At 32.4% G+C, this 12,534-nt stretch overlaps 1 protein-coding gene across 1 annotated transcript; it reads left to right on the top strand.

The window, feature by feature from the left end:
- The first annotated feature begins 1,695 nt into the window (after nt 1–1,695).
- LOC110096450 (60S ribosomal protein L5) lies at nt 1,696–10,262 on the top strand. Its single transcript, XM_020822420.2, has 9 exons — nt 1,696–1,797; nt 3,482–3,551; nt 3,660–3,751; nt 3,851–3,977; nt 4,066–4,145; nt 4,219–4,335; nt 7,470–7,604; nt 8,783–8,952; nt 9,906–10,262. Exons 1-9 carry the CDS (start codon nt 1,795–1,797, stop codon nt 10,018–10,020), a joined length of 909 nt encoding a protein of 302 aa, XP_020678079.1. The 5' UTR covers nt 1,696–1,794; the 3' UTR covers nt 10,021–10,262.
- Nucleotides 10,263–12,534: the final 2,272 nt, after the last annotated feature.

Genomic DNA, 12,534 nt, shown 5'->3' with positions numbered 1-12,534 from the left:
AGATGGAACATAAAAAATATAAGTGTCTCCTTCTTTTTCCTTGTTGAATATTTAAGGAACTTAGCCTACCATGCTTCTACTTTTTTTTTCTCCCCCTCTATATCTATAGGTACATCTATCTCTTCATCTTTTTATCCCTCTATGTGCTTATTTCTCTTACTTTTTTCACGACTATGCTTTATCTTTACATTTCTCATGTGTGATTCTTAATAAATGACATGATCTCCCTGTCTAGGCAAGGCATGCAAGATCATGATGAGGCATGGCACACGGAGGTTGGCGTTATCGCTTGAAACAAGCTGTTAGGACTATATCATAACAATGCTAGAGAATAGTGATATATACCAGATAAAAGTTGTAGTGATGGAGACTTTAACAATGTCGAAATAAGTGGCAATTTAGGTAATGTTATAATACGTTGTATTAGACTTGTGATTTGAATAAGGGCTGATGAAGTCCCATGCTATTTGCCTATCGATGATAACGCCATTATAGAGATTAGACATGTAGACTATTTGGGCACATAGACTAAGATCCCTAAAGGTATCACATGATTGGTGGCAACTATGAAGATGGTTAAGGTTTCAATCTTTTCAAGCGTCCATAAAGCTTTTACAAAGCAAATTATTTTTATTGTTAATTTGTTTCTCTATCTCGAAAACAGTTAAAAAGTTATCTCAAACAAATGCTAAGAATTAATTTGAAAAGCTTATTTATAGTTTTGCTTTCCTGATAGTTATGCTATTTCTATTTGATTATAATAATTTTGTTATTTTTTTTCAAAATTATTTTATGTTAGAAGCAAATTTTAATGCCCAAATCTATTAGAGTGAGGTGGTTATAAGAGAAGTGTTTGAATAGTTTAAAACATAGAAAGCCTGTAATTCCTATAACATCTTTCAAAAAAGTTGGTTGTTCTACTATTGTCTTGGAGTTATTTCATTTGCTTGTAAATATAACTGTAGAGTTTGGAGATATTATGAATTCTTTTGCTTGTAAATAGGCATGTAACTTTACTCGCATCTTTATAAAAAAACTATAGTCGCAGCAAAAAGATTCTTATGATATGTTTATGGTGTCTGAATTTTCTATAAAGATGATAACGAAATTATTGTAGAGAAAATAGTTATTTTGTGTTATAAAATTTTTCGTTTTTGAAAAATGAGATAGAATAATGACATGAATCCTTTAAGAAATTGTGTTAATGCTAGGGCGTCCCCTGGAAGCGACGCGCTGTAGTAGCCGACCCCACGTAGTGGGATAAAGGCTTGATGTTGTTGTTGTTGTGAAAAATGAGATAGAAACTTTTTTATAGTTCCCTTACATAAATAGATCTTATTACAAAATGTAAATTTGCATGACAAAAAAATTCTGAAAATAACTAAAAAGTAGAGAAAAAAAAATTAAATGGAAGTATGATTATGATCTAAAAAAATGGGTCAGATTTCTTTCTTTGGGCCTAATACCAATTTACGAGCCCATAAGAAACTCTTTCCCATGAAGAAATCTCTTTAGTCAACTAGCACGATAGTTGAACGGCCGTGATCTAATCTTCGCTAGCCCTAAACCAACCTAGATCCTACTCACCGTTCGATCTTCGGCGTTTACTGCGATCGCTATGTTAACGGTTCAGATGTTTCTTTCATAGATCCTACGGTCTGCAATTACTAACCTTTCGATAAATAATCTAATCTTAGGGCTTCGATTTCAGTCTGTCTCCTCTCAAGCTTCAAAAGGCTCGGGAAGAAAGCCGCCTCATTAGGGTTTCCGACCTCTTCAAGCCTTTCAACAAAGATGGTAAGCATCTTCTTATCATCTGTTATCATAACTGTTATCGTTAGGAACTGATCCCTTTTGTGATTTTCTTACAAAGCTCCTTCATTTTTGCTGTGATTTCATTTTTCTTTCAATGTCCGGTTTATATTGGTAGAATCTTGCCTGCTATTGCTTCATCTTACTAAAGTTTTTTGTGGCCCATTGAACTCAGTTAGATTTCTTCACTTTCATTTACCACTTATCTCCTAAATCTATGTGTTTTCTCTTTCAATTTTGACTTGATTTATTTTCTGTCTTTGAATGTTTTATGACATTTCAAATTTTTTATTTTATTTTATTAATGTTAATTTCTTAAATTAAATCTTTGAAGCTAAGCCCATTTTTTTGTAGAACAACCATATTTTTTGAAAGATTTTATAGGAATTACAGGCTTTCTATGTTCTAAACAATTCAAACACTTCTCGTATAGCTACCTCACTCTAATAGATTCGGTGATTAAAAATTGCTTCTAACTTAAAAAATTTTCAAAAACACATGCCAAAGCCTAAATATTGGGGGGAGGGGATAGTTGAACTCGCCTCTTGTACTCCTTAGGAGGATCCTTGCTGGACTTCTTGATTGTTGGATCAGCACGAATAGCAGCATGAGCCTTTTTGTACATCTTTGTCATTCCGTCAGGTTCAATTCCCTTCTTAATATAATCGCTGAATTGTGCTTGATATTTCTCATGTTCATCCTCCGTCAGAATCTGAGCAAAATGAAAAAGAAAATTCAAATATTGATGTAAAGTTTTCTTCAGATTTTGATGTGCATGGAGGGGGAAGAATGAGAACAGTTTATCGAGAAATAAGGGAAAAAAGAACAGTACGCCATTCAAACCCTCTAAGATCATAAAGAAGACATCATGCATAAATTATCCAAATTGATGACCCTATAAAGCCTACAAGACTCTAATGAAATTGTTGCAAAACACTTCCAATGAGAAAAAAAGGTATTTTTAAGGATGATATATTTAAATGATATCTACTAAAATATATCATTTATTAATTCAAAATATGAAATTAGACGTGAAAAAGATGCATCAATGAATGGCTTTAGAGATCCATATGATATACATATCAAAATTTAAGGGAGATGCTACAAGAATAATGAACAAATGAAAGATCTTCATGACATCAAAGAAGCCCCAGCAACTTTCCACACAGCCACACTACATAGAATAATTCTCCTGCTTTGTTCGAAAATTACAGCTGCTGTTGCAACCACTATCTCTGCAATTAAATCCAACCTTCCGTTACTAACCACCTCTCAATCTACTATTGGTGCTAGGGAAAGCAGATGTTTAACTAAGTATTTATACAACTGTACTGAGTCTGTAAAGTGTTGATACATACTTTTTATATACAAAAATTCTTCATCTTAGTTTAGTCTTTTATTTTATGCACCTATATTTTTATGCACATCTTTTTAGTTGTTTATTTTGTTGTGTCATCTATTTTTTCCCCTATTGCCAGTAATGTAACTGTGTCAATGTTTGTGGTGCTTACTACTCAGTGATTTAAATTGTAAGTTTTATTATCATTCTTGGCGAGTAAGAGGGTGTTATTGAGTTTATTTATTTGATATTTCAACATATAGATAGTTTTGTTTGTCCCACATCTGTATTATTTTCTTTTGATAATGAATTTTTTTAATTTGCTTTCAGGTTTTTGTGAAAGCCCAGAAGTCAAAAGCTTACTTTAAGCGTTTTCAAGTCAAATATAAGAGAAGAAGAGGTACTTTTATTCCAGTGAAAGTGACCTTATTCAGCATTTGAGGAATTCCTTCATTTTGTTGTGTGGAAGTCACATTTTCTTTACATGATTTATTCTCCTGACTTGTAGAGGGAAAGACGGATTACCGTGCTAGAATTCGCCTGATTAATCAGGATAAGAACAAGTATAACACTCCAAAGTACCGATTTGTTGTGCGATTTGTATCCAAACTGACCCGTTAACCTTTTTTTCTATAAAATAATTATCTCTTGTTGAGTAAGTTTATCACTTGTTTATTTCTTAATAAAGTTATTGTCCAGACGAATAGGGATATTATTGCACAAATAGCATCTGCTAGTATTGCCGGTGATATTGTTCTTGCAGCAGCTTATGCCCATGAGCTACCTCATTTTGGTCTTGAAGTTGGTCTCACTAATTATGCTGCAGGTATTGAGATTCCTTCATAAATGAACTTTCCCTTATAATCGTATTTATTTACAATGAGCTGGGTTTTAATGTACTTGTCTGTCATTAGCCTATTGCACTGGACTCCTTTTAGCGCGCCGTGTTTTGAAGATGCTTGAGATGGATGAGGAATATCAGGGGAATGTTGAGGTATATATTGTTATGTTCAATCTTTTAAAATAATTTCTACATAAAAGAATAACTTTTCCAACTTACTGAGCAGGCTACTGGAGAAGACTTCTCAGTTGAACCAGCAGAAAGCAGGAGGCCATTCCGTGCTCTCCTTGATGTTGGCCTTGTTAGGACGACAACCGGAAACCGTGTTTTTGGTGCTCTCAAGGTTTCTTTTTTTTTTGCCAAGGATTGCTAATGAACTATATAGCCTTGGGTCTTCTATTTAAGTGATAACACCGTGCTTTTATTTTAGTGGATGATTACTTTTTTATCTATTTGTTGTTAATTAATAATGTAGAGCTTTTGAACATATTTGAAAGACACGTGTAATGGTATGGGTTGGTGGAGATCTCATATGAAAGCAGGGAATAGATTCATATTGTAGTACACAAAGAATTGCCTCTAGAGCCTTTCTACATGCATATATACCATACATGATTCTACTCAAAGAGTAAGAGTATCTTTATTCATTTCATTCATAAAATTGGCATTTAATGCTCAGGAAAAGCAACCCTTGAGAATGAGAAATTTCATAGTATTTTTTTTTTCTAAATGTTGAACATTAAGTTTATTTTGAATGAATTTTCACTGATGAAGGCATAAGGATTTATTTATATATGGGGTTGAGGTTTCTTGTGAGCATAAACCTCTATAGTTAACTATCCTTGCCCTATGGGATAACACTATCTATTGAGGATGTTGATTGTGCTTTTTTATGTATATATTGGTTTTTAGATTTTGAGTTAATTATTGGGGAATGTTTTGGGGTTTTGAGGTTGACCCGATTAAGATCGTATGGTTTGTTATCTTGTGCTTATCAATTTATCTTGTCTGTCAACTTCAAAGGGTGAGTGGATGAGTAGCTTTACCCTTAGAGAAAGGATACGAAATGAGCATATACGTGAAAAGATTGGAGTAGCTCTAGTGGAAGATAAGATTAGAGAGAGTCGCCTTAGATGGTTTGGTCACATTAAACAGAGGCCTTCCGATGACCCGGTTAGCAAGTTGAGGATTTAGATTTGTCTTATGTTAAGAAAGGTAGAGGTAGACCTAAAAAGATTTGGTTAGAAAATATTAGAAATTATTTTTATTTATTAGATTTAAATGAGAATTTGACTTTTAACAGGACACAATGGCGAAAAAGGATTCATGTAGCCGACCCCACGTAGTGGGACAAAGGCTTGATGTTTTTGTCAACTTAGGGTTTTGAGTTGTAACGGCTAGGAAACTTGATAAGGAACAAAGGGTTGCCTCAAGTATATTGGGTAGACTAAGGTGGAAGTTTGTCTTAAAGGTTTGCTTTTAAGGTGGACGATAACTTGTTTATTAGTAGTGTGCTAGTTGTACTAGTTTCATTGAATAGTTTAGAGGAATATTACATGGCCTCGAGTGGTTTAAAGGTATTGGGCATGATCCATAAGGGTTCATAAGTATGTTATGACTTATAAGGATGGGTGCGATAACCTTGCCATTCAGGCAAATAGTGCCTTGCTTGGTGGTGTTACTTGCAATGGCTGAAATGAATTTATTTCCTTTATTTTTAAATTGCAAACTCTAGTCAACTTTGGATAGGTTTTTTGCAAAGTCAAATGATGAATATTTAGTTGTTGCACATGTGCTAGGATTAAGTAATCATTTATTGTATATTTGTATCCAATATATTTGTGGATATGTGTGGCATTTGTTCAATTTCATCTTTTTTGTTAAAATTTTTGAAAGTAAATTTGAGGCTAATTTCATAGCATTGCATATTATTTTTGACGAATTATTCTACAAATTAAAGGTACGTTTGTGGATTGTCTTTATTTCCTTCTTACCGGAAGGTGAGATGACAAGGTTGATTAAAGTTATTCTCCGACAATAGGATAGTGATATTTAGCATATCGATGATGTTAAAATCACTTAACAAATTTTTTGACCTCCTCTTTAGGTTACTTAAAAATTATTGTTGAGTTTTAATTTAATATATGTACCTATGATTAACAAATCAGTCATTATGTATAAGGATAAAAGATCAATAGAGGAAGGAAAAAAACTTTTGCTTGAGTAATGATTAATGATATAAGGGCATATGGTCTTCAGTTTAGTTGTAAAAAAGATCTATGACTACTCAATTATTAACTTGAATTCTCTTAAGCTTTTTTTATTATTTTTATCTTTTCTTCTTCTTTTTATATTTTCAGCTTATTTTCTTATATTTCTTGATAGTCTATACAAGACTGATGAGGACAACAATCAATTCTCGTATGGTGATCATGTGGAGAGATCAGATGCACTAATGAACTTAGATCCTTTAAAAATCACAATGAAAATTATCTGAAAACTGATTGAGTCGTTAATGATTTTTAATGATGTGCAGTTATTAGTGAATGATTTATTATTCCTCTTATGTTTGGAGCAAAGATCAATAAAGATAGGAGAGATTTCACATTAGATCAAAGATTGATGATTCCCTCTTTTATGCACATGACTTAGTTGTCAAGAACAAGAAGACCAAAATTGTAGTTGTTTTTTATTAAGCAGAGCATTCCGTGGTAATCATTGATCTAATTAAATATGGAGTTAAAATTTGGATAGCAGAATTAAGCGGATAAAGTATTATCAATGTTTTATAATGATTATCCAGAATAAATTCATTAATTAGTTAATTAGGGATGTTCATTAGTACTTAATCAATGTTAAAATATTTAGCTTTTATTATTATATTAATTAGAATTATTACCACTTTCCTTCTCCTTCCCCTTCTCCCATTTCCCTCTTTCATCCAATCTAGAGCATCCGGATCCATCAAAACCCTCAGCCATGTTCATTTAGCTGTTGATTTGTGCCACTAATAAACTATTTAGTAACTTTACCTCATCAATTTTACCTAAAACCAAACATATCGAATTCTCATTTCATCTAAACATTTCATCTTTATGTTTTACCTAAACAAACAACTCTTTACTTAAAAAAAGTTTTGGGCTTGTATACTTCAACTAATATTGTGTAGCAGTAGCTTACTTCTGGTATCAACAACAGGAAATTATCGATAGAAAGCTTTTTTTGACTGAAGATAGGGTGTGAAGGTTAGGTGCTATAGTAATTTAGTTTATATAACCTTTTTTTTATAAAATTACTTGTTTTACTCTCTCCGCCAATATATGACAGATGGTTTCAAGTGTTTCTTTATTCATTTTGTTGTAATGATGAGGCGTGTTTAATCAACCTGATAATATTTCTTATTATTCTGATAATATCATTTTCAGTATTGATATGCATGTTTATTTTTTAACCAACATGATTTTAATTGAACTTCAGGGGGCATTGGATGGTGGCCTTGACATTCCTCATAGCGACAAGAGGTTTGCTGGCTTTAAAAAGGATGACAAGCAGCTTGATGCTGAACTTCACAGGAAGTATATCTTTGGTGGTCATGTTGCTGATTACATGAGGGTTAGTGATATAGCTATATCACTATTTTCATTATAACTAGCCTTATCTCAATCTGCATTTTTCATTCATTTATCTTGAATATGTCTATTCCTAATTTTTTTACATAAATTGTATCAAGTTGTCGGGCTGTCAAAATCGGGTCACGGTTCAGGTTCGGGTCCAATCAGTCTAATCTGGAATTGACCTAGCACTGTTCGACCCGACCCGTTTTTTGCAAATGGGTTAGTTTTTTGGACTCAAACCTGAAATGCTTCGGGTTCGGGTCAACCCAAACCCGACTAGGTCAACCCGAACACAAATTTTTTGGGTCAAGTTCGGGTATTTGACACCCCTAAATGGGTCTATTTTCTTACATCTTAAGCCACATAAGTTTATGTTCAAGCACCTTATTTTTCATAGTGGTGACTCCAAATTTTCATCTAATATTATTTAATTTATTATTTCTAATTTTGTCTCACATCCATCTCATTTCTTTTGCTCAATTAAGATGTCAATATTTTTTTGCAATCAAACATTTAGGTTCATGCAACATTATATACGCCTAGTTGGAGTTTTATAAAATCTATTTTTAAGCTTTAATGAAATTCTCTTTTCACATAAAACTCTTGAGAGTGCTCCGTTATCTTGAAATCTTTTACTCGCCATCTATTTTTAATACTAATCAGTGCTCCATTATACGTACTTTTAGTAACATTAACATATCTTTTACACAATTTTCTAGTTTGAAACAAGTCTTTAATTGATTGAAGTTCTTTCTTTTGTTCTTTATTATTGTAGCATCTCTCTTAAATTTTATTATGTATATCATATGGATCTCTGAAGCCATTCATCGATGCATCTTTTTCAAATCTGATTTCATATTTTGAATTAATCAATGATATATTTTAATAGATATCTTGTAAAATATATCATCCATAAAAATATCTTTTCTCACTGAAAGTGTTTTGCAACAATTTCATTAGCGTCTTGTAGGCTATGTAGGGTCATCAATTTGGATAACTTACGCATAATGCCTGCTTTATGCTCATAGAGGGAATGAATGGCGTACTGTTCTTTTTTCCTCTTATTTCTTAAAAAACTGTTCTCATTCTTCCCCCACCATGCGCATCTGAAATATACTTCAAAATCTGAAGAAAACTTTACATCAATATTTGAATTTTCTTTTTCGTTTTGCTCAGATTCTGACGGAGGATGAACCTGAGAAATATCAAGCACAATTCAGCGAGTATATTAAGAAGGGAATTGAACCTGATGGAATCACTGAGATGTACAAAAAGGTTCATGCTGCTATTCGCGCTGATCCAACAATCAAGAAGTCCGCCAAGGAGCCTCCCAAGGAGCACAAGAGGTGAGTTCAACTATTTTTTTCCCCATTTTTCTATATTTGTTGTTAATTTTTTGAAAAATTATCTTTTCAAGCGCCAATACGGTATTTATAAAGTAAATCTTTTTTGGGAAGATTAGTAAAAAAATCGTAGACTTTTTTTATCTTGACACATTTTTTATTGTTTGTTTTTCTACCTTGAAAACAGTTAAAAAGTTTCCTTAAACAAATACTAATAATTCTTTTGAGAAGCTTATTTATAGTTTTGCTTTCCAGATAGTTATGCTATTTCTATTTGGTTATAATCAATTTGTTATTTTTTTGAAAATTTTTATGTTATAAGCAATTTTTAATGACCAAATCTATTAGAGCGAGGTAGTTATAAGATAAGTGTTTGGTTTGTTTAGAACATAGAATTCCTGTAATTCCTATAACATCTTTCAAAAAAGATTTGTTTTGGACTTATTTCAGTGCTTGTAAATAACTGTAGAGTGTGGAGATATTATAAATTATTTTATTTAGAGAAGTAAAAAAATTGGATTATCTTTTTATCACTATCACATTCTAGCTGATTTAGGCTTCGTTTGAGACGACTTTCTTACTGCTTCTAAAAACAGTTATATAATACAAACATAAATTTTCTGTACTAGAAAGTTGCTTCAATAAGCTATAAAAAAGCCGTCTCAAACGAAGCCTTAGTTGCAAAAATTGCTTCTTTTTCTAAAATTTTTATAACTAGCAGGAAAACAACAGCTTAATTTTTATTTGAAAATTCAAATTGTGCTAAAGCTATATGCTCCAAACGCAACTTAAATCACTTTCTGCCATTTATGACTTGTTCTATAAGGTATTGGCTGCTGCAAGCTCAAGCACATCTTCCTTCCATTTGTCTTGAATCGGAATTGGCTACCAAATCCAAAAGCTTCTTAGCTTGTTCTGTTACATTTTTTTACTGATTTCTTGTTTTTACTTGTCAGGTACAATTTGAAGAAGTTGACTTATGAGGAGAGAAAGGCTAAGCTTATTGAGCGATTGAATGCTCTTAACAATACTGCCAATGCTGATGAAGACGATGAGGAGGACGACGATTAGTGTGTTTAGGATGTCATTTAGATTTCAGTGGAGAGTATTATCTCCTAATGTTGAAGGTTTTTGTGGCCCATCGAACTCAGTTAGACTTCCTCTCTTTCATTTACCATTGAACTCAGTACTTTTGAGACCCCAAATGTATTTTCTCTTTCAATTTTGACTTGATTTGTTTTCTGTGTTTGAATGTTCTATGATGTTTCAGATTTTTTTTCTTTTATTAATGTTAATGTGTTAAATTAAATCTTTGATGCTAAGCCTACTTTTTAAGAGTTTTGTTTTTTTAAAATTTTGCAATATTTTTATTTATGATGAATAGCTGAATGTCATGCATTGAATCTAGAATGTTCTTGATTGTTTTGGTTAAGTTTTGTTTTTGGATGGCTTTCTTGTTGATTCTTAAATCAATTTTTTAGTATACAAATTTTAATTTTTATATAAAAAAATTGTTTTAAGAAGCAATAAAAAAGAAGGCCCAAACTTAGCCTAAGTAACAATGGATATCTTCTTAGCAAGAACTTTAAAAGTTGATTGTTTATGCAATTAAAAGAATGTTGCAGAGTTTTCATTTTTCAAATTTATTAAAATTGCGGTTGTTGCAGTTACAAAGAAAAAAAAAAGTATAAGGCTTTGTTTGCCATAGTTTTTTTTGCTGTTTTTTAAATCAGTTTTTTAATAACAAAATGTAATCTTTTACTAAAAATTTGATTTAAAAAGTAATAAAAATTTATTCCAAATAAAACTTAAATCTCAATGCATTGCAAAAGTTGAAGTGGTGCACAATGCAGTTTAGCCTTCATCAATGGAACAATTATTAAGTCTTCTGATCGAATGAGAGAAACATTTGGTCGCAAGCAAAAATCCTGCGGTATCGAGGTATACCGAGTTTTTTAAAAAACTCGGTACCGCGAGATTTTTGCTTGCGACCGAATATTTCTCTCATTCCGTCGACCGAACCAAATAAAACTTCTCATCAATGAGCGTAAGAATGAGTATGGCAGGATGAAAGCTCCATTAAAACAACGTACAAATTGTCTTGACTCCATTGTCAGTACAACTAATTAAATTAGGGAATGCAATCATATATGTTGAAATTATGTGAACTGGCCTTATATTATATGAAGATCCAACACTAGTACAAATAGAAAGAACATAACAAGCACTGGATTTTTTACATAGAGAACCTGAAAAAAGTAAAACAAATCACAGGATTTGACTTTTAGTTGAAATGATTTTTCTAGTATTGATCATTTATTATAAATGACCCCGTTTATGGAAGAAAGAAATTGGCAAAACTTAGAAAATATACATTATATAGAGAGAATATTATATGGTTGGATTTGGAAGAATCGAAATGACGTAAGAGTTATTTTTAAGATATTGTTGACCTATTTATTTGATTGAGAGGATCGTAGTCAGATAAGGGTAGTCAAAAGTATTCAAAACATTGACATTCATAAAAGAAAAAAATTGAAACATCGTAAACCGCTAAGATCCACAAAATAAATCAAAGTCAAAATTGAAAAAAAGAAAAAAAAGAAAAAAAGAAGAAGACAATAGGGTTCAACAACAGAACATACTTTTAGAAAAAAAAAAGAAAAAGATAAATGAAAGAGAGGAAGTCTAACTGAGTTGAATGGGCCACAAAAAAACTTCAACATTAGGATATAATAATTTTTTTTTTGAAACGGTAGTATCTATCCTCTATCATTCTAAAGGGAGTGAAGGCGTAACTAATATTTCAGCGGAACCTAGCGAGGCCACCGACCAGTATCGGACCCACACTTGCTTTGCCCCACTGAAGAGTCGAGGCCGTAGTAGAGGGGATTCGAACACGAGATGGGAGGTTCTCAACCGTGCTCGTCCACTAACCACCCTAAGCCTTAGTGGGTGAGATAATAATCTCAACTGAACTTTAAATGACATCCTGAACACATTAATCATCATCGTCCTCATCGGCTTCATCAACACCTTTCTCTCCTCATAAGTCAACTTCTTCAAATTGTACCTGACAAGTAAAAAGAAGAACGCAGTAAATAAAAGTAAATAACAGAACAAACTAAGAAGCTTTTGGTAGCCAATTCCGATTCAAGCCACAAATGAAGGAAGATGTGCTTTAAACTTGCAGCAGCCAATACCTTATAGAACAATTCAAATGGAAGATGGTAATTTAAGTTGCGTTTGGAGCAGCTTTAACACAGTTTTGCTTTTCATATAAAAATTAAATTTCTATTTAGCTATTGTTTTCCTGCTATATATATATATAGGAGCTCTTTGTTTCAGCATTATTCTATTCAATGAACTCAATTCTTGCTCTTACGTTTCTTTCTGTTTCCTAGTTCTGCATTAGTTTCTAAACTTGCAGGTTTTCGTGGTATCAGAGCAGGTCTCCTAAGAGCTGTTATTTGCTGTTATTTCTTCTTCCTTCCCTCCCGTCAGCATGAATCCATCAGTTGATTTTCCCATTGTTCAGTCTACAACAGCAACAGAGGCTGGCTTTTCTTCAGAAAACATGTTATC

This window comes from Dendrobium catenatum, unplaced genomic scaffold (genome assembly GCF_001605985.2).
Source record: "Dendrobium catenatum unplaced genomic scaffold, ASM160598v2 fragScaff_scaffold_761, whole genome shotgun sequence".
In the NCBI taxonomy this organism is placed as follows: Eukaryota; Viridiplantae; Streptophyta; class Magnoliopsida; order Asparagales; family Orchidaceae; genus Dendrobium; species Dendrobium catenatum.
This window is presented reverse-complemented; position numbering and strand designations above follow the sequence as displayed.